This window comes from Xyrauchen texanus, chromosome 31, assembly GCF_025860055.1.
Source record: "Xyrauchen texanus isolate HMW12.3.18 chromosome 31, RBS_HiC_50CHRs, whole genome shotgun sequence".
Taxonomy (NCBI): domain Eukaryota; kingdom Metazoa; phylum Chordata; class Actinopteri; order Cypriniformes; family Catostomidae; genus Xyrauchen; species Xyrauchen texanus.
Window position 1 is genome coordinate 11,720,812 of NC_068306.1, and position 23,834 is coordinate 11,744,645.

A 23,834-nucleotide genomic window follows, 5' to 3' on the forward strand; every position below is an offset into this window, starting at 1 on the left:
CTATTGTGAGTCAAAGTTATAGCGCCACCAACTGGCAGAAGGAAGTGTGTCACTTTCAAAATGCTTTGAAATCACACTCTTATTTTTACCCGATGTACTTAAAACTTTATGTGTATACTGTAAACACACGGCAGATGTAGACGTGTGAAAGGATTATTGATATTTTAAATACTGTGGTCGTGGCAGCGCTTCAAACTTGAATATTCTTTTTTGATGCGTGGTGCAGGGGCTCAGTAGCGCCACCTGTTGACAAAAGTGGGGTATTGGTTTTATACTTCGACCTAGAGTCACAAAACTCAGGAATTATATTGTTCTCATCGAGCCGGACAACTTTCTAATTTACAGTCATTAGCTCAGACCAACAGAAAGTCTGATATTTTGGTTTGAATGTGGAACACATTGCAAAGGAAACTTTGAAGCTCCAAAAACCCCATAAAGGTAGCATATAAAGGGAGCAAATAGCAAGGAAGTGTGTTATAACTTCTGCATACATTAACTGATCTCGATGAAACTTCAGCAGTGTGTCACATGGATGTGACTACTGTGAGTCAAAGTTATAGCGCCACCAACTGGCAGAAGGAAGTGTGTCACTTTCAAAATGCTTTGAAATCACCCTCTTATGTCTCAAGTGAACAAACAGAGCAACAGAAAGTCAGATATTTTGGTTTGAATGTGGAACACATTACAAATTAACTTTGAAGCTCCAAAAAGCACATAAAGGCAGCATTAAAGCAAGGAAGTTTTGTTATAACTTCTGCATACATTAACTGATCTCGATGAAACTTCAGCAGTGTGTTTGCGGGAAGAGGCCGGTCGCATGGATGTGACTACTGTGAGTCAAAGTTATAGCGCCACCAACTGGCAGAAGGAAGTGTGTCACTTTCAAAATGCTTTTGAAATCACCCCCTTATGTCTCAATTGAACAAACAGTTGATAAAGAAATCGGGTATCAATATATTGAATTATGAATTATTGCAGTGATCAACTGTGATGTTCGGTTAAGATGAAAATAAACTATTGCTCTGTCTAAGCGATTATCTTTCTGAAACACGTCACAAAAACTTACAGAAACTGATAACACAAACATGATGTTGGAAATATACACTTATCAGAATAGTTATATTAAACTTGTCTATTTCAGTTAAAGCCATTTCAGTTATAAAGTTGTCTCATGTAATTTCTCCTTTAATTCTATAATATAACCACTAGGTGGAGTTCTAAGCATATTTTCTGTATTCTCGTTGTTTTATCGTATGAAGACTTACATGTTGTTGAGAACGCAGTAAAGTGTGACGCATATTTCGTTCTGTGAGTTTTATGAGTACTCCGAGTCTTTATTAAAACCAACACATGAAACATATGTCTAAAGAAAGTAGGGATGGGCTGATCGATGCGAACGTATCAAAACTTCCGAGAATGATGATCAAATTTCAAAATGCTTTGAAATCACACTCTTATTTTTATTGTAAACCTGTGATAAAACATCGATGCTTGTGTTTTACATTTTTAAGAAAACAAAAAAAATGGCAGCAAACAACCACTTTTATAATTATTGTTTTGCGATCTTTGCGATTGATTTTCTTTCTGATTAATTTTCTGATAAATCTACCATTTGTTGTTGAAATGACGTAGTTCCAACGGGAGCGCGAAGTGGAGGGCGGGTTCACCTTCTTCATGTAGCCAATCAGATGAGCTAATCGCTAACTCTCGATTTACTCTTATCTGATTGGTTTAAAAACACGCCAGTCACCAGAACACATCTTTAACATAATTTGGCTCAGACCCGTTCTCGTTGCTGCAATGGTACTTTTAATAATGCACACATGCATGTTAAATAATAAATAAATAAAAGAACAAATGAATAAATAAATGAATAAATAAACCATGATTACTTAAGTTTACAAATACACACACACACACACGCCGTCATTGCAATCTTGACATCGCAGCCTGTTCATTATAGCCGCAATAAAATATAATAATAAAATAGTAAACCTAACATATAAAAATTACTCTGTTTAAATTAGGGCTGGGCGATAAAACGATCTCGATATGGCATCGCGATAATATTTATTTAGACTACGATGATAAACTTTTGACATGTTTACTCGATATGGATAGACCTAACAGCCTATTACAAAGCAGAAATAAACGGACAACAGCCAGTCAGAACGCAGATTTTGGCTTGTGCGTCTAAGTACACGCCCATTTGCTAGCAGAGCACTGTTTGAGCTACCGGCAATGAGGAAAGTGAGTGTAAAGAAAAAATGAGTGGAAACGACGAACTCGAACTATCTTCCAAAGCTGAGGAAATTGTTGACAAGAAAGGTAACAAGACGTCAATTATATGGAAGTGGTTTGGATATCTGAAAAGCGACGACGCGCAAATAAAGATGGTCTGCGAAATATGCCGTCGGTCGGTGATAACCAAGACGGGAAACACAACAAATAAAACCTTTTCGGTCACCTGAAAAGGTACCATCCCAGCGACCACACCGAGAGTATGAAAATGCGGGCCCATGTTAATGTTATTCCGTCCAAAAGTTTTGCAGACTAGTCTTTCTGGCAAAAAACCTATAATAGGGTAATTAGGGTTACATGAGCACTACCTAAAAGGTGTAGCATAGTGACTGGTTTACATTTTGCACTTTTTACTCATATTTCTACCTCTAAAACATTTGAGATATTTAAAACCAGTACACAATTAATATTTTATTTATCTGACAGTTAAGTACTTAAATCTGCCAGGGACTTTGTGGTTCACTTGTTTACATTTGTTGTCTTGGTTGTACCTCTGCAAACATTTTGAAATGTTTGCTGCCCTGCCAAAGAAATTTGATGTGATAGTACTGTAGTCACAGCTTTTAGTTTGATATTTTATAATAAGTTACAAGGCAAGCTAACTTGCATTGTTTTGTCAAGGCAGATAAAGCATGTTTGCTAAAAGTAAAATGTTAACATTTAGATTTAAAGTTTATCAATATTCTTTTATAACAAAATATATTCTCAACCAATCCATGTTTGCACAGTTAAATGTTTGCATTGTTATTTATTTATGTTAATAAACTATATAGTTCAACAACTATTGAACCTTCTGGTTTCTTCAGGCATCATTATCAGTATACTTTTCAAACGGGCAGCATTATTAAATTATATATCGTAACAAATATCGATATCGATCAATATGGAAAAAAATATCGTGATAATATATTTTGCCATATCGCCCAGCCCTAGTTTAAATAGTCAGTAGTACAATTCGTATCATTCACAGTAAGCACCGCTCCACTGTGATGTTTCCAAGCATATTTTTAGCATGTAAAGAGGATGATTTTCTACGTCGGTATTGGAGCGTGAGTAAAGTACAAAGCCTATAATAAAGAATAGTTTAGCATCCAAATACATCGCAAATGTAAAAACATTTTGATTCTAAAGAGAGCATTTTTTTATTCGTGTTCTGTTCTGAATATCATTCAATTCAAGGATTTGTTGTGGAATGTTTTGAGAGTATCATCAAATAAGAATAATTCTCTCGTTTTAGTGATTCCCTAGTTATTTTTTTTATAATTCTAATCAGGTAAGGCAAGTAATATTCTCTGTGTCTTTATATAAATAAACCAAAACAAAAAAGTTTGAGAACCACTGCTTTATGGCACGTTTTGGATTGTGGTCAGCACAGAAAACAGCGCACAATTCTTGAATGGTTTGAAAGTGCTTACAAAGGAATGGATAAGAGGAATCAACATTTTTATTTAAAAACAAGTCATCTGAAACCTGACATCAAGTAAGGTGAGGAACAACGAAATTCACACACTTGGAAAATGCTTTTTATTTGAATGAGTGAATGTGGCTCTTAAAAGAGCCATTGTTGCTGCCCTTAAAAGGACATTTGTTGCTTCATCTTCTGAGTTCCACCTGCAGAGCTTCTCGGAGGTTGCTCGGCAGAAGCTGGTTTCCCTCTGGTCTCAGGTGGACTCCGTCTCTGCACAGATGGAACAAGCCGATGTTTCTGTGGTGAATGCAGCGCATCTGCCTCTCTGCCAAGAAGCCAGACATGGCGCCGTTGATCCACCGCCGGCTTCGTTCAGTGCCATAGCCAGTCCTGCCAGTCTGTCCTCTCCAATTTAGATGGGGTAAAATGGCAGAAAACACCATCCTGGTTCTGGGAAACATTTGTAAGACTTCGGTCAGGTCACTCTTTATTTCCCGAAGAAAATCGAGGCGGTTGCGGCCCACACGACACAAACTGTTCCCTCCCAGGTGAATAATGAGAATATCTGGAGCTGTAGCTTTGGCCCTGAGAGAGCGCAGAGCTGGAAACAGCTGCTCCCAGAGTCTGCCTCCTCTGCCGTCCCAGGTGATCTCACACTGAAGACCGAGGTTTCCGTCCAGGCGCTGCTCACAGAAGCGAGTATGCAGTGTGCGGATGATGGAACTGCCGACGATCCAAACACGTGAAGCCATCTCAAAGACGAGTGAGGGAATGTGATTTACAACCGGTATTTATGAGTGTTGCACGTTTGGTTCCTAAAGGTGTTACAGGCCCCACCCATTTCCAGATTCAATAATCGGCTCGTTCTTACATAGTAGAGCACGTTCGCTCATGCGCAGTCTTCAAAAACGGTGCTTTAAATCTCTTGACAAACTAAAAAACATAAATAACATTTGTATGTGTTCTAAACAAAAGACACAGGTTGTACTGAATGTCAGCTTGTTTATTTGGCTCAAGATAAGGATTTATTAAGTCCACATGTCATGCAAACAAGAAATGCTTCTAACTAGGTCGAGAGCTGTCGTTGCGAATGTTCGTTGGAGCTCTACAGCACACATCTTCTTCTCGACAGTCAAAGCGAGGTTACGTTATTGCCCATCGTGCACAGAAACCCTAAAGGCACAGGGGTGGCGGTGCCACCGGCTTGGGCCCGCTATCGCTGCTTGCAGCTATATTTTTTTATTTTTTTTATTTATTGACCAGTAAGAAAGGTACATTACAAACATAAATGACCTGGTACAATAGGAAACATTTCTTATCCAGACAACAGACAAGCATAAAGGATGAGAAACTAAAGTACATAACATAAATAAAAATAATAATAATAATAATAATAAAAAAAAGGGGTGGTGGTTGAGAGGGTCTAAGGGTTCTCTGCAAGTTTAAGTTCTTCTATAGAGTTACAAAGTTCCTTCTTCATTGACCTCAGTGACAAGAAATAATGACATACCTCCTTGAGAAATGTATAAAACTTCAGTACTGTTTTAATGAATCTACGTTTATGTAAAAAAAAAAACAATTCCAAGAATAATAATTATGTTAATTGCTAAGTCGTGTGTTCTCTCTTTAGCAAATATACCAAATAGCACATTTTCTTTTGTTAATTCAGAGAAATTGTCAAATTTAGGAAATAACAGAAGGCATTAACAAATTTACATTCATAAAATAAGTGTTCTGTCGTTTCAATTTGTTCATCACAAAATGAGCAACTGTTATGATCTAGACCAAATCTGCATCTTAAAAACTCTCCAGAAGGATATATGCCATTAAGAGTTCTATAGTGGACTTCCTTTGCTTTTGGTACGATTGGAAATGTAAAATATTTTGTTCTCAATTTCTTAACCTCATCATTAGAATGAATTAAGAAAATTGATATAATTCATTAACAAAAGCTTTCCAGATTGTGATGTTTATTTGAATTTTATTTGTTCGCAGGATGTTTTGTACATGCTGAAAGTTTCAAAAGTAATTCTTAAAAATATATATACATATATTAATGTCTTTTGACATCAGTAACATACATTATCACTTGTAGGAATTCTCTAGTGCTTTGTTTTCTTTTTTCTCGTGGGGTAGATTTAAAGACCAATTATGTCTTGTTTCACACGGTTTACAAGAACAATATTCACAGACTAAAAGACCTTTACATCAAAAAACTGTGACAAATGTGGCACATTTAAATACTGCAAATGGCAGCAAGACAGGCATCTTATATTCACAATTGTGCTTCCTAAATTTAAACGAAAACTAACCTTCACCAATATTCCAGATTATTAAAAGTCTCATTGTGAATACATTTTTAATAAAAGCAGTTTTATGTTATATGTATACATCAGTCATCTTTTTTTTACAATAAATTCTAAGCAATCTTTGCCCAATTCCCTCCTCCCTTTTGAAGTCCAGTTCTACTTGTTGAGATATTTGGCCACTGAATGGTAGGCAAGCAGGATCTCCTTGTCTTTTGGACAGGTCAAGTTGAACACATCCTCCTTGTATGCTTTTTCCAAGTATTTCGTCAGGCCTTTTAGCTCTGCGGGGATCTCAAAACCACGATACTTCTTACACACCACCTATGAAGTGGACATAATGTTTAAACCTATAAATGTAACTACTTAGCACAAAGCACAATGATCAACTGATTGTACTAATAGTAAATGGCAGTACACTGTACTGTAATAATACAGTTCAAAGCAATATATATATATATATATATATATATATATATATATATATATATATATATATATATTCTTAATTTTGCTGCATTTGCCATCTGAATGGAATAAACTGTAGGAACCTTGACAATGTGCAGTTTTGGTAGCAAGTTGCAGTCTGCAAGAGTTAATGAGTTTCCATCCAGGTAGAGTCTTTTGGATTGGGCTACATCTGGATTTTGGTCCAGTTCATTAGGAAGAGGAGTCAACAGGTATTGATCCAGCATCATCAAGCTCTTTAGAAATTTCTTCTCCAACACTGAAAGGTAAAAAACCATCGAGGTGTTGATATTCCACTGCATTTGTTAAAGAAGACCAGCTTAACCACAATGCAATTCCCAAGTCAAGTCAAGGATTGTAGGCTGGTTTATGCAGGTTTGGTGCTGGTCTAGCTTGTGCACCATCTATCTATCTATCTATCTATCTATCTATCTATCTATCTATCTATCTATCTATCTATCTATCTATCTAACTGTCTATCTGTCTGTCTGCCTGTCTGTCTGTCATAACTCTTTGTTTTCCATCTGTCTGTATGTCTTTCATCTATCTATCTATCTATCTATCTATCTATCTATCTATCTATCTATCTATCTATCTATCTATCCATCCATCCATCCATCCATCCATCCATCCATCCATCCATCTTTGGTTAATAATGCAAGCATTATTTAAAATGTAAATGCCTAAAGCCTTGAAGCTATTTTCAAGGTTAAGGCAATATATTAACAACAGAGAAAAATTACTCTTACTGTCATTGAGGCCAGGATTGGGATTTTTGATGTATGCTGAGAATTTGTGAAAGATGTCATCTCCAGCTGTGTTAGAATCCTTAGAGCGGCAACATAACTTGGGAAACCTGCATTAAAAAATGGTGGGGGAAATTTTTAGTGTCACACAATCACCACCATGCTGGCATCTTTTTTTATTTATTTATTTGTTTTGATATGCATTTTTAGGAATTATTTTATAATCAAAATGTCAGAACAAACTACTTGTTAGTTAGTCTTTGGTCTAGTGGTACAGTATGAGTGCATACTCACTGTGGGGGAGCAAGGGTCTCTTCCAGAAACTCTTCAATCTTGTTGGTGTCAGTGTGGACCTCTCCGTTATAAATGAGGAAAGGGGGCTGAGAGCCTGGAGCCAGGTCCTTAAGTACCTCAGGAGCTCTTTAAAGAAGAAAAACAAGAACCAGATTATTTTGTATCAATGTAACATATTTTGTTAATCCTTAGGGCTTAGACCATTGGATGGGGTATGGTTTGACAGACAAGTAAAGGCAAATAAAGTCAAATCTTGGCAACCACACCCCCAACCACCACTCCAACTGTTTGGCCCACCCAGAGGGTCCCATGACCCACCCTACACCTTAGAGCTGGGCATGTGTAGAATGTTCAATGTTTTAAAAGGACTATCATATTTCCATTCCTACAAAGCTGAGACCCTTTTATAAGACTTTTCTCTGACTGGAGAAACTGATCCATGATACTTTAAAGAACAATATTGAAGGTACATATACTCCTCTAAAATTGTTGTGGTCAGAATACCCCAGAGGAAATTTTATTACTAAAAGGTTGCCCTTTCATAGAAGTCATGTTTTATTTAAGTATCAGCATTTTCTTAGATGTTTCTCCTAAAGTTCCTTAGTAATAGTACAAATAAACACAAATGTTGACACAGTAAGAGTATAGAGCTACAAATGAATAAAGATAGTATAACTCATAGTCTTGGATGACAAATGTTTGGAATGTTTAGAACTGGATGACAAATGTTTGGAATGTTTGGAATGTTTAGAACTGGATGACAAATGTTTGGGTTCACTTTGGTATCCTAGAAAATCCAAGAACAGTTTAAGACATTGTTGAGATCTCTCAGACTGAACTCTATGGGAGACACTACTGTATGTGAAATTACTTATTATCTCAGGAGAAATATCTGAGCATGCAACAAAAGTAATTGCTGTCTAGGAGAAACAATGGAGAGCGTTTGAGATTGTACGGGACTGAATCTGAATTGTCAGTGTACACATCAAACCCTACAGAATAAATCTCCAACCATGCAGAATAAACTGCGCAGAAGTATTGTGATCTGAAACGCCATCTCTCACCTCTTCATGTCTACTGTGGTAAGGGTGAAGTTTGCCCCTTTCAGCCAGAGAATCATGAAGAGCCGCTGACAAAATGGGCAGTTACCAACACTCTCACCATCATCACTTGCCTGGAGAAAACATTCAGTTACTAAACCTTAAAAGGTTAGTTAATGCATCAATGCAATAATTCAAAGGTACATGGAACTAATACCTGAAAATTACTAACAAAGTGACAGTTGTTCAGATTTAGCTTATGTTATTTTACATTACAGTAATTTCACCCTTGCTCAAACATGTTTTAAAAATCCTGTAATTACTACTAAATTCAGTGTGACCAGTTTGAGGACACAAATAAACATTAAAAAAAAAATCCAACAATAAATAGTTAGATCACAAATTGTATATCTTTAAGAAATCAGACAAAGCAAATGCCAATAAGAAGAGTTTGTTTTAACAAAATATTAAGTGGCGTACATCGACTGAAATGTGTTAAGTTCTGACCTTGACAAAAAGTTCAATCTTTGGTGCTTCAGCCATTTCTTCTCCTCCTTGTTGGTGTCTCAGTTGCCAAAGATCACTCACTGGCCCAGGAGTATAAGGTAAGTTTACATCAGTTCACCTCAGAGGTGCCAGAAAATTCTCTTCAGCATGAGTTCACACCTTGATATGTCTGGTTCTATTAAGGATTAAGCTGTATCGATGAGGCACTAAAAGCAGCACCTTTCCTTGTTCCTCTCCCAGCTGTAGTTTCTTTTGCTTCTGTTCAGAACCCAAACTCCCACCACACCCCATTGGTCTTGGGTGTTCGGCATACCATCCCACTGGCCGAGCCTGTCCAACCTGTATCTTCCTTCATTCTTGGCGGCTTTAGTCACAGTGAGCTACTTTCCAAAACTGTCATACTCCCATCATTCTTTGCCTCTAGACACTGTAAATGTTTGCACAGTGACTTAAATTCACTTTGTGTCTACGATTTTCAATTAAAAAGAAGTAGGGGAGACCAGGGCTTTTCACTGTTTTCTCTAACAGTGTATTTGTATAGTTTCAAATACCTAGTTAATAATCTGAGCAAATTCTGTTCTCCAAGCTAAAAAACATATATGATATGTTGGCAATAGCTGTTGGGTGAACACAATAAAGCCACACTGGCATACATTCAAGAAAGGGTCAACTATGAAGGTTTAAATGTGTTCTCAATTTTTTTTTATTTTTCATAAATAATTATAATAATAATAATTTGTATTTATATACCACCTTTCCAAAGCTCAAGGACACTTTACAACAACAAAAAAAACACAAATGCACACATAATAGAATAATATAAATTTCAGATTAAGATCAGAGAGAGAAAATTATAGCAAACAAAGACAAAAAGGAACAGGATTGACAATGGAAAGAGAGTTTTAAAGACAGAGATAGAGGTGATGTCACAAAGCGACTGTGGGAGTAAATCCCTTAGTTTGGGACCCATGACAGCAAAAGATCTACCACCAATAGAAGAAAAACGAAAATGAGGTCAAATGAGTCTGGCAGAGTCAGAGGACCTGAGAGAACATGCGTTGGCGTGTGAGGATGAAGTAGCTTCGAAAGGTATTTGGGGGCAAGGCCATGAAAGGATTTAAAGGTCAGAATGAGGATTTTGCCATGAATACGGGCTGAGACAGGAAGCCAGTGTTGGGTGGGCTGTAATATGGGTGAACCACGAAGTGTGTGTGAGAACTCTAGCCACTGAGTTTTTAATGTGCTGAATTCTGGAGATTTTAGAAGTAAGACCAATGAGAAGGGCATTGCAGCAATCAAGGCGTAAAGTGATGAAGGTGTGAACTAGAGTTTCAGCATCTTGCTGATTAAGCATACGGCGAAGGCGAGCTATATAGTGGAGATGGTAGAATGCAGTTCTAACAATGGAGCTGACATGGGGTTCAAAGTTAAGGAAGGGGTCAAACGCAATGCCTAGATTGCAGACGGTTAACAAGTACTCAATCAACGTAGATGGCGAAATCAGCGTACTTAGAAATCAGAGTTTGGAGTGGGGTTGTACACATTATTGGAAAGTAGGTATGATAATAATTGGGTGGCAACAACCCATTCTAAATGTTGCTATTGTTAATTACATCATTTAACAGTGAAGCCTTGCTCGTCAAGGAATGCCAGTTTAACAGAGCACAGTTATTTATAAGACAGGCAGGGATTGATGGATTGTCACAGTACACGTTGTCATTATTTACATATATTAGTGATTCAGAGTATATTGTTCATGTAACATGTTAGATCACTTATTGAGTCATGTTGTTACATGTCTTTTAGATTTTATAAATGTCATACACATAAATAATTACAACATTTGTTGGACAAAACAATGGTTTGATATTTAAGTTTAAATTTGTTACTGTTTCATGAATAATGTGTTTCAGAATTGTTTTACTATTCAAATGATGCAGAAATGCCTATAAAAGGCTGTTTAATGGCAGGTTCTATTGGGGGCATGTTGTCACAAAAGGTCAAAGTGTGTTTAAAAAACTATACTGTATGATGGATACATTCATAACTGTTTTTCTAGCCAAGACTTTAAGTGTCACAACAAGCCCCGGTCTCTCCAACTTGACTATAAATCGTGATGAAAAACATTAAATATATGCTCATTTATAGCATGTTAAATTTGATTAGATTTCTGCTATCAAAGCTGTAATGTTACTTTAAATTCCTGAAGCATTGATCAGTGTTGACGAACTTGCTTTACTGACTGTTTCTTGATTAGTAATTTCTATTATAGTTAGGATGATCTATTTAATAAAGCATTGGGAGAGAGCAAATCATTACAACAATGAGGTGTGACATTTAAACAATCTATACTGTGACATCTAAACTCTGGCATTTGCATGACAAATCATGATACTTATTGTTTTTTCATTTTCTTTTCCCCTCATGTAGGTCGTAACCACGCCAACAGATTTGTTTTTAATCTTGGACGTATGGGGTATCACCCCTTACAAAAAATGATCATGATAATCACAGTGTACACCAAAATACCAGTTATTACATTTATTATATACAGTTGGAACTGTGGAAAATTGGTGTCAAAAAATCAAATAGAAAAATGTAACCGACTGAATATATACCCTGTATGTATACATATACATATACATTTACATATACATATACATATAGCCTACATTTTAAACAATTTTACATTGAATTTGATTTCATAAAATAATTTAAAGACAAACATTTTTAATGTATGTTATAAATATATATATTTTATATTGTATGAAATAAACCAGTATAACAAACTGGATTGTTAAATAAAACTGAAGTGTATTGTTTGGACAAAATGTAGTGGAGAGTTACTGTACGTTGTAATTTAAACCTCTTTCAAAACAAGAACTCATTACAATTTAATTGTAGGTAAAATGGTTCTTTTCAGATGATTTGTGGTAGTTCTTCGAAATACAGCCGCATCTACTCAAACTTCCCTCAAATGTATCTAATGGGATTGAAGCATCGTGCTTTGGTATCTACACTCACCTAAAGGATTATTAGGAACACCTGTTCAATTTCTCATTAATGCAATTATCTAATCAACCAATCACATGGCAGTTGCTTCAATGCATTTAGGGGTGTGGTCCTGGTCAAGACAATCTCCTGAACTCCAAACTGAATGTCAGAATGGGAAAGAAAGGTGATTTAAGCAATTTTGAGCGTGGCATGGTTGTTGGTGCCAGACGGGCCGGTCTGAGTATTTCACAATCTGCTCAGTTACTGGGATTTTCACACAACCATTTCTAGGGTTTACAAAGAATGGTGTGAAAAGGGAAAAACATCCAGTATGCGGCAGTCCTGTGGGCGAAAATGCCTTGTTGATGCTAGAGGTCAGAGGAGAATGGGCCGACTGATTCAAGCTGATAGAAGAGCAACTTTGCCTGAAATAACCATTCGTTACAACCGAGGTATGCAGCAAAGCATTTGTGAAGCCACAACACGCAAAACCTTGAGGCGGATGGGCTACAACAGCAGAAGACCCCACCGGGTACCACTCATCTCCACTACAAATAGGAGAAAGAGGCTACAATTTGCAAGAGCTCACCAAAATTGGACAGTTGAAGACTGGAAAAAGGTTGCCTGGTCTGATTTCTGTTGAGACATTCAGATGGTAGAGTCAGAATTTGGCGTAAACAGAATGAGAACATGGGATCCATCATGCCTTGTTACCTCTGTGCAGGCTGGTGGTGGTGGTGTAATGGTGTGGGGGATGTTTTCTTGGCACACTTTAGGCCCCTTAGTGCCAATTGGGCATCGTTTAAATGCCACGGCCTACCTGAGCATTGTTTCTGACCATGTCCATCCCTTTATGGCCACCATGTACCCATCCTCTGATGGCTACTTCCAGCAGGATAATGCACCATGTCACAAAGCTCGAATCATTTCAAATTGGGTTCTTGAACATGACAATGAGTTCACTGTACTAAAATGGCCCCCACAGTCACCAGATCTCAACCCAATAGAGCATCTTTGGGATGTGGTGGAACGGGAGCTTCATGCCCTGGATGTGCTTCCCACAAATCTCCATCAACTGCAAGATGCTATCCTATCAATATGGGCCAACATTTCTAAAGAATGCTTTCAGCACCTTGTTGAATCAATGCCACGTAGAATTAAGGCAGTTCTGAAGGCGAAAGGGGGTCAAACACAGTATTAGTATGGTGTTCCTAATAATCCTTTAGGTGAGTGTATATATAGGTTATCTTTACCTCACTTTTTTTTCGGAATCGAGAAAATGAGTCTGGAATCGACTCCCAAAACCAGGAATCAGAATCAGAGTCGATTCCCAAATTTCTGGAATCGAATAGCCCCATTTAATGGCCTTTCCTGCTCGTTACAATTGAAAAAGAACAATGTAGTGACATCTAGCGTTTGGTTTTGATTAAATGTTTGTAACATTTATTGGGATTACTTCTTTAAATTCACAGTATGACACAGTGATTCTCTTATTAGGCTTGTTTACAGGAAGAGTAAATGTAAACTTAATGAGCCTATGGTCTGAGATTCCCATTTGCGAGCCAGAAATTACGGAATTATTGAAACTAGAGGTACAGATTAAATCAAGTACTGTATATGGCCATGGGAAAGGGTGGGAATGTTCACATGTTGCTTAAGGTTGAAACAATCAAGTATTGGCAGAAAATTATTTGTTTTAGCACAGAAAATGTCCACATGGATACTGAAGTCCCGAATCAACATCACAGGTGTAGCTACAGAACATGCAAGAGTGAGTAGTTCACTAAGTTCTGATTTAAAAATCAGGATGCAATTTTGGAGGATGGTAAATTAATAATATGATAAGCGGGGTAGGTCCAACAACTTTAAAGGCAAGATTTTCGAATGATGTTGTAACATGGAAATCACAAGTTATAGTTTTAATTTTAGATTGGTAAACAATAGCAAGACCACACCCCTTCCAGGAAGTTGTGGTTTTGACAAGTATCTGTATCCATTTGGTGTAGCAAGATTCAGGTGTAGATAATCATCAAGCACTTACCAAGTTTCAGTGAGAAACAACATATCCACATTTTTGTCAACTATTACATCATTTAACAGTGAAGCTTTGTTTCGTCAAGGAATGCCAGTTTAACAGAAGTTATTTATAAGACAGGCAGGGATTGATGGATTGTCACAGTACACGTTGTCATTATTTACATATATTAGTGATTCAGAGTATATTGTTCATGTAACATGTTAGATCACTTATTGAGTCATGTTGTTACATGTCTTTTAGATTTTATAAATGTCATACACATAAATAATTACAACATTTGTTGGACAAAACAATGGTTTGATATTTAAGTTTAAATTTGTTACTGTTTCATGAATAATGTGTTTCAGAATTGTTTTACTATTCAAATGATGCAGAAATGCCTATAAAAGGCTGTTTAATGGCAGGTTCTATTGGGGGCATGTTGTCACAAAAGGTCAAAGTCTGTTTAATAAACTATACTGTATGATGGATACATTCATAACTGTTTTTCTAGCCAAGACTTTAAGTGTCACAACAAGCCCCGGTCTCACCAACTTGACTATAAATCGTGATGAAAAACATTAAATATATGCTCATTTATAGCATGTTAAATTTGATTAGATTTCTGCTATCAAAGCTGTAATGTTACTTTAAATTCCTGAAGCATTGATCAGTGTTGACGAACTTGCTTTACTGACTGTTTCTTGATTAGTAATTTCTATTATAGTTAGGATGATCTATTTAATAAAGCATTGGGAGAGAGCAAATCATTACAACAATGAGGTGTGACATTTAAACAATCTATACTGTGACATCTAAACTCTGGCATTTGCATGACAAATCATGATACTTATTGTTTTTTCATTTTCTTTTCCCCTCATGTAGGTCGTAACCACGCCAACAGATTTGTTTTTAATCTTGGACGTATGGGGTATCACCCCTTACAAAAAATGATCATGATAATCACAGTGTACACCAAAATACCAGTTATTACATTTATTATATACAGTTGGAACTGTGGAAAATTGGTGTCAAAAAATCAAATAGAAAAATGTAACCGACTGAATATATACCCTGTATGTATACATATACATATACATACATACATATATATATATACATATATATATATATATATACATATACACATATAGCCTACATTTTAAACAATTTTACATTGAATTTGATTTCATAAAATAATTTTAAAAGACAAACATTTGTAATGTACGTTATAAATATATATGTTTTATATTTTATGAAATAAACCAGAACAAAATGTAGTGGAGAGTTACTGTACGTTGTAATTTAAACCTCTTTCAAAACAAGAACTCATTACAATTTAATTGTAGATGAAATGGTTCTTTTAAGATGAATTTCTGGAATCCAATAGCCCCATTCAATGGCCTTTCCTGCTCGTTTCAATAATCCCAAAGCATTGAAAACTGTATCTCTATATTCATCCTTGTTGTCCTCTTAAAGTAAATGCATTGCATTGTTCCTGGTTTTTGTTTTTGTTTTGTTTTTCCTTACCCTGGCAAATTAGTTGTATTTTGGTTTTTGTTTACTTTTTTCCATGTTTATCTGTATTGATTTTATGCTTTGTGATATTTAATAAATAAAGTTAAAAAAAATTTTTTTTGAAAAAGAACAATCTAGTGCCATCTAGCGTTTGGTTTTGATTAAATGTTTGTAACACTGATGTACTAAATGCAGCATGCTCACTTTGTTGTAAAGATGTCCAACTGAATCTCCCAGTGTGTGTCACACATTTCAGAAACATTCTGTTGCATATGTATAATGCTTCATTCCATTCTTTTTTTATATATATATATTATGTTAAAATGTTGCTAGCTGTTTTTGTGAGTATATTTAGCATATTTAAAGGTGGCCCTGTTATCACATCTTAAGTTTACTATTGGTGTAACAAGTTCAGAGCTGACAGAACTTCCCTTTGGTTCTTCTTGGGTGTACTGATATCACCACCAGGCTTATTCTTACATTTACATTTATGCATTTAGCAGACGCTTTTATCCAAAGCGACTTACAGTGCACTTATTACAGGGACAATCCCCCCCGGAACAACTTGGAGTTAAGTGCCTTGCTCAAGGACACAATGGTGATGGCTGTGGGGATCCAGATTGTGGAGTACCAGATTACCAGTTATGTGCTTAGACCACTACACCACTCTTCACGTCAAATCCATATGAATTTCTTTCCTTGATGGAATACAAAAGCATTCATTAGGCAGAATGTTAAAGGTGCACTCAGTAACTTTTTGTTTGTGTCATCTTAGACTAACAGGGACATCTAGTGGTGTGGATGCAACAACATTCAAAATCAATAGTATTCAGTTACAGATGCCAGTGCAGAATTTCACTATTCACAATCAGCTCTGATTAATTTAATCCAAGAGTGAAAGTGTCCAATAACAAGATGTTTACTGAGAGCGCTATGCCTGCTGTTAGACACTGGACTATTTTTCTTCAGGAGACCTATGAATATGACCAAAATATGCCTTTATATTACTTCAGACTCAAATTATTCAAATGCAGACATCTCCTGACCTCCTCAAACACATGCTCTTGACATGCACATCCACAGTTGTTGTTTTTACCTTCCTCTCTTGTTATTTACCGGCAATTACATCTTCTAGCACTTCTTTGTGACAACAAAGGCTCAAATGTGAGTATTACTGCCTTGTGAGCTAACAAATCGAGCGCAAATAATTCCAGGTGCCTGTGGATTCTGCACATTCAAAGAAAAATCGGGCTGAATGCGTTCAGTGATCGAGCACTCTGCTGATGACGAGATTTGCATCACACGTCCTGTACCGAAGTGCACTTTGGGCTTTAGCCTCAGTCACCATTAACTTTTGTTGCATCTTTTTTCTTTACAAATGAAAGTAAATGGTGACTGAGGGTAAGTGATGACAATTTATTTTTGAAAGGTTGAAAGCAGAAAGGTTTGTTGTAATATTGATGGGCAACACATCATGTCCTATAATCATCTGTTTATTTGTTGTGGTATGTGTCATTGAGGTGTTATGTTGATGTTAACTCATCAGGGGCGAAGTAAAATGGGAGTGGAAAGGGCAAGATGGGCCAAAGGGGAAGGAGAATAAATAAATAAATCAAGAGTGATCCAAGCAGGAAGCTGGTGTTTCCTTCACAAGTTACTCACTTCGCATGCAGTATCTCTCCATCATTACATGACAGAGCAGGCCTCAACCTTTTCTCCACATCACTCTCTCTTGCAAAAAACACAACAGCTGAGGTCTACCCCACAAGCAACACTCCTCAAAGAACCACATAACAGGTCTGTAAAGGGAATAATGGAAAGGAGGAGGCAAGAACCGGCTTGACAATATAAATATTAGTTTAATGAAGAAATAAACAAAAGACAAACACACACATGACGGTCCATCTTCCACCTTCCGCAGTTGGCCATTAACCCTCTCAGAGGCTTAATTAGCCTCATCAGGGACCGGGTGTGTATAATCACGACCCGGCCCCGCCCTCTGCCCTGTCACATTCCCCCATTCTTTTCCTGGGGAGGGGTGTGCCTTCCGCCCCGTCTGCCGGCAGGTCATCCAGGGAGGGGACAAGTGGAGGGAAACAGAAATACTTAAAATAGGGGGCGTAATTAGTGTAACAGCATTACACCCCCTCCCCCCCTCAAAAAAAAAAATTAAAAGAGAGGGAAAAGGCCAACACGGAGCGGAATTGAGAGAGAGAGAGAGAGAGAGAGAGAGGAGAGCAAGATGAAAAACAGAAAAGAAAAAAACACTTACTCGCCAGTTCTCCGATACGCCGTAGCCTGGTCCTCGGCCACTCCTCCACCCTCTAACGAACGACAGCCGCACCTCCTCGGCCAGATCGGAGGCAGTCCTCCAGCCCCTGGCGGACAGAACTTCCAGCTACGTTCTCGGGGAACAGAAGGGGTCTCCCCCGCCCCTGGCAGCGGTTCTCCCACTCCAGGCGGTCAGCAGCGACCCCCTCCCCGCTCGCAGTCGGCGGTCTCAGACCGCGCCGCATTTCAGTGGCTGGTAGGGGACTCCTCCGCCCCTGGCAGTGGCCCTGACCGCTCCATGTGTTCGGTTAGGAGCCCCTTCTCCCCTCACGGTCGGCGACCATTCCTCCGTCCCCCGGCAGACGGCCACGGCTGCTCCATTGGGGTGGATGGTAGTGGCGAGAACTCAACTACGCCACATCCCTCCTCCTTCCCGGGTCTTCCGCACCAGTGTAAAGGGATTTAGATGGGCAAGGAGGAGGCGAGAACCAAAAAACAAAAGACTCAAACATGACGGTCAGCTGACCGTAAACTATCTCTCTCTCCTCACACCACCTTCCACAGTCGGCCTTTATCCCTCTCGGATGCTTAATTAGCCTGATAAGGGACGGGGTGTGTATAATCACTACCCGGCCCCACCCTGTCACAAGGTCATAAGCTGGAAATCTAGCGATCTCACAGAGTTCTGGCTAGCAAATCCACGGAGGGAGACAGGCCCCAATCAATTCTGGCCAAATTTCTGACATCATCCGATAAAGATCTTGTGTTGCACAAGGCAAGGAGTAAATGGAAGAACCACATTTTCTTGTTCCCAGACTTTGTGAATTCGACAGAGAGAAACGTGATCGATTCAAGGTATGCAAGAATCTCTTAAATCAATGGAAGATCGCTTTTGCACTGATGTTTCTGGCCAAACTGAGAATAGATACTAAGGATGGCCGCAAAGTATTTACATGTCCACAGCAAGCATTGTCCTTCATAAAAACATTGGAGTGAGTAACCCATATGGTGTTTCTCATATGGCCCCCAAGTGAACATGACTTGCTAAATAAACACTTGATTGTCTGAGGAAGCTGGGTGCCATTTTATTTATTTTTGTGTTGGTTCCGGCTAGCGGCTGGAGTTTTTTTTGTGTAGTAACACTCCTTCAAGAAACTCTTGCATCGATGGAGGATCACTTTTGCACTGATGTTTCTGGCCAAAGTGAGAATATATACTGAGGATGGCTGCAGGATGTTTGCATGCCCACAGCGAGCATTGCCTTTCATGGAGATGGTGGGGGTGAGTAAGCCATTTGGTGTTGATCATGTGCCCCCCAAGTGAACTTGACTTTTGTACTGGTTCTGCCTAGCGGCTGGCGTTTGTTTTGTGGAATAAGTCTCCTTCGGCACAGTTATGGATGAATCTGCATGTTCCTTGTGTTTATGCCTCCGATTGGCTGGAGTTTGTTTTGTGGAGGAACACACCTTTGATACAGTTTTGTGAATTAATCTGCACGTTCTTTGTGTTTATTCTGGAGTTTGTTTTATAGATTATTTTGTGTTATGTAATTCTATCTCACAAAATTTGTTTAGAAGCACCGGACTTGAGCAATCCGACGGCAAAGTGGTCATGGGGAATCACGTAGGTGTACATGGATTTTTTGAGTTTAGAGAGAGTTGGCGCTGTTGTGCGTGGGGTTAAAGCGCATATTTGTCTTTTTTCTGTTTGTTTGGTTCGGGGGGAAGTTTGGGGTTTGATTGTTGCACTAATGGGGAATGTGGTTTTTCTCATTTTATTTTTGATACAATCTATTTTTTCTAACATGTCAAAATGTAAAATGTTAATTTGAGTGGATTATCTCTCTCCACGTGGAATGTGAATGGGCTGGGGCATCCTATAAAAAGAAGGAAGGTTACTTCTTTCTTAAACGTAAGAAATATGAAATAGTGTTTCTTCAAAAAACACATCTTTCCCTTCAGGAAGCTGAAAAATTGGGGAAGATATAGGGGGAAATGTTTTCTTTAGTGCTGGCTCAAGTAAGAGCAGGGGAGTCATTACATTGATAAGCAAGCATCTAAAATTCAAATGTCTCAAACAGATTAAAGATAAATTAGGAAGAGTCGTTATTGTTTTAGCAGAAATTCAGGGGCAAAGGTTGATTTTGGCTAATATTTTTGCGCCTAACGCTGATGATCATGGCTTTTTTATAGATCTTGAAGGGATGTTGCAAGCCGCTGACACCCCTCATGATATAATATTGGGAGGAGACTTTAATCTTTTAATGGATTCAGTCCTTGATCTTAGTGAAGCAAAAGTGTGTAATCCCCCTAGAGCATCATTGACACTTAACAGGATGTGTAAAAATCTTGGTCTCACAGATATTTGGAGACTTGAACCCATCTGGTAGGGACAATAATGTTTTTTAGAATAGAAAAGTTTATTCTATTATTATATATAGTTTATTCTAGAATAGATTTTTTTTATATATATCCAAGTTGCTCATTTCATCTGTTGTTGATTGTTCAATTGCAAACGTCTTAATGTCAGATCACACCCTGGTGAGTTTTAAGGTGTTGCCACATACGGAGAAAAATAAATCATATAGTTGGTGCTTTAATGTATCCCTTTTGCAAAAGTCCTGATTTTCAACAATTGTTAAAAGCTGAAATCAATGTTTATATGGAGACACAACTGGTCCTCAGTTTCCTTTGTGAGCTTAGGTTGGGAGGCACTTAAGGCAGTTCTTAGAGGTCGGACCATACAGTATGCCTCATTCATCTCATGGAGTTGGAATGGAATATTAAAAGTGCCAAGGCAGAGCTGAATTGGTGAATGTTGTCTGATGGCTATAATACTATTTTGTCGCAGAAGGTGGAGTTTTGGCTATTCAGGGCAAGACAGTCATACTTTGAGTCAGGGGACAAGGCAGGGAAGATTTTTGCAAGATATATAAAGCAGAGTGAGTCTTTTTCTACCATTCCCTCAGTGAAATCTACTGGTGGTAAAATATTTATAATGCTTTCAAAGAATTCTATCTTGATCTTTACAGTTCCACATCTTTGTCTACCGATGAAGATATTAGAAACTTTGTGGAACAATTAGAACTCCCTAAACTGACGACTGAGCAAAAACATTCTCTTAATTCTGAGATAACCTTGGAGGAGCTTAGCAAGGTAATAAAGGCCTTGCCTACAGGCAAGGATCCGGGGCCAGGTGGTATTGGCATTTTTGAGATCTTATGATATGGAATTGGCTCCACTTTTGTTAGAAGTTTATACGGAATAATTAAAGAATGGAAAGCTTCCGCCTACCATGACACAAGCCTGGATCAGTCTTATTCTTAAAAAGGACAAAGATCCAGGCGAATGTAAGAGTTACCGTCCAATTTCCCTGATCCAGCTAGATGTAAAATATTGTCAAATATTCTGGCTATCCGATTAAGTAAAGTTATGACATCTCTTAGACATATAGATCAGGTGGGGTTTATTCTGGGCCACAGCTCTTCTGATAACATTATGAATTTTATCAATATCATGTGGTCAGTGGCAAATGATCGGACTCCAGTCGCTGCAATCTCACTTGATGCCGAAAAGGCATTTGATATGGTAAAATGGGATTATATTTTTAAGATTTTGTAAATATATGGGTTCGGGAATACTTTTTTTGGATGGATCAAGTTACCTTAAATACATCCAGTAGCGGCAGTACAGACAAATGGATTAATTTCAGATTATTTTACTTTGGATAGGGGCACCCGGCAGGGTTGCCCGCTTTCCTCATTATTATTGTTGTCTTGCCCTGGAACCATTAGCATCCACGATAAGAAAGGAGGATGATTTTCCAGGGGTGGTGGCAGGAGGTGTGGCACTTAAGCTTTTGCTTTACGCAGATTATATTTTATTATTCGTCTCTGACCCTACTAGATCTATGCCTTGTCTCCACAAAATTATTAATTCCTTTTCTAAGTTCTCGGGATACAGATTCAATTGGCCTAAATCCAAAGCTTTGGCTCTGACAGCGTACTGCCCGGTAATGGCTTTCTAGCCGGGCACCTTCCAGTGGCCCAAACATAGCATTAAGTATTTGGCCATTTTATTCCCAGCAAATTTGTCTGATTTAGTAAGAGTTCATTTTGACTCCTTAATATAAAGTTTGTATTCCAAATTTTAACTACCCGTTATAATCTCTCCCTAAAGATGTGCCCCTCTCTTACTTCAAGCAATTTGATAGCGAAGCGAAGTCCCTCATTTGGAATGGTAAGTGTCTTAAAATTACATTTTAATAAGTTACATAGACCGATTGACAAAGGTGGGCTAGGCCTTCCCAAGATTTTGTTTTATTATTATGCATTCGGTCTCAGACATTTGGCTCTGGTCATTTCAACCTGAGAGAGCCCCTCCCTGGTTTTGTATTGAACAGGAATTTCTTGGCCCTATTTTGCCATTGCAAAGCCTGTCTTTCAGCTAGTCGGAAAAGTTAAAGTACACACCGTTTTCTCGCATATGCACTTGGTATGGACAAAAGTGTCCAGAGTGTTTCATTCAGACATTTATGTAAATGTTGCCTCAAGCATATGGCGTAACCCAAAATTACGCATTAATAAGACCACTTTCTGCTGGTTAGACTGGATTGCGAGGGGGGTTAATACACTCGGTGACCTATATGAGAGTGGAATGTTGAGATCTTTTGATTCCCAGTTCTATAGGTATTTACAGATGTACCACCTGCTCTGTATTGTTTAATACAATTATTGGTAGATACTCTGAGAGAGGTGATTGCAGCTTTTGGAAAAGGTCATGAGACATCAGTGTATTACTCCCTGTTAATTCAAAGTCTGGGGATGGAGCTTCAAATTCTCTCAAGAGATTTAAATTTGATATTGGAGGAAGGAGTGTGGGCTATGATTATAAAAAATGTCAAGTCTCCATCTAGAAATGCAAGGGTGCACCTTGTGCAATTTAAGATTTTACATACTGTAGATTCTGATAGACTCCCTTTAGATTGCATAGGCTTCGTCTTAAAGTCACACCTACCTGCTGGCAATGCCAGTCAGAAGACGTAGACACAACACATGCTTTTTGTGGGTGTTTTGGTTGAAAGTTCATAGTTTTTTGTGTGATGTTTTAGGCACTTGAATATCACTCTGCCCAAAAAACTGGGTTCTGGCCATCATGATGCTGGGCAGGCAAATTATTTTAAGGGGATGGAAGTCAGATAGGGTACCCTCATTTCCAGAGTGGTATGCGGAGATGGGGGAGTGCCTGCTTTTGAAGAGATGGCAAGCAGAAGGCTGGGGGTTCAGAATTTGTTTGACAAGAAGTGGGGTAATTACTTTAGGGGTCGTTTGGTGATTGAAGAGGGGTATTGTGTGTGTGTGTGTGTGTGTGGGGGGTGATGTTAAATGTTGGTTCAGTGTATATATGTTCTGTTTGTTTTTTTATTTAGTTACACATTTATGAATCAATCAAAATTTTAATAAAAACAAAATGTGCTCATGTCTGATGTTAGGCTTACAGCTTTGGCCTTTTCACCTCTTCCTTTGCCTTCTCTTTGGCCTCCTTGTATTTATCCTCAACCATTTTCTTTAATGACTGGCAGGATGGAATAATGTAGGTAGGGTCTAAAATTCCAACAAACGCCCTAAAGCCAGCATCTTCAACGATTTTAAACGGATGGTAATAATTTACAATCAAGTTGAACAAGCCCCCTTCAATCATTTGATTTCTGATCCCAGAAATATAGTAGTGTTTAAACTATAACTGCAGTAATAAATAGTCTTTACAACATTAATGTATACAGTTAACTTATTCCAACATTTAAGATACCTTATTATAAAGACTGCAACAGACAAACAAATAAATGACTGACCATAAGTCTTACACCTTGGTTGCTTGAAGCTGTTGGTCCACTTCTTGAAGATGCGATCTCATGTTTAGCTCTAAAATGTCTCAACATTGAGGATGTGTTGTTATTATATGACAA

At 38.0% G+C, this 23,834-nt stretch overlaps 1 protein-coding gene across 1 annotated transcript; it reads right to left on the minus strand.

Moving 5' to 3' along the window:
* Positions 1 to 5,670: 5,670 nt before the first annotated feature.
* On the minus strand, positions 5,671 to 9,326 carry LOC127625238 (chloride intracellular channel protein 1-like). The gene is made up of 6 exons (XM_052100399.1): positions 9,071 to 9,326; positions 8,588 to 8,697; positions 7,524 to 7,649; positions 7,233 to 7,339; positions 6,567 to 6,742; positions 5,671 to 6,339 (listed from the first exon to the last, which is right to left on the minus strand). Exons 1-6 carry the CDS (start codon positions 9,104 to 9,106, stop codon positions 6,175 to 6,177), a joined length of 720 nt encoding a protein of 239 aa, XP_051956359.1. The 5' UTR covers positions 9,107 to 9,326; the 3' UTR covers positions 5,671 to 6,174.
* Positions 9,327 to 23,834: the final 14,508 nt, after the last annotated feature.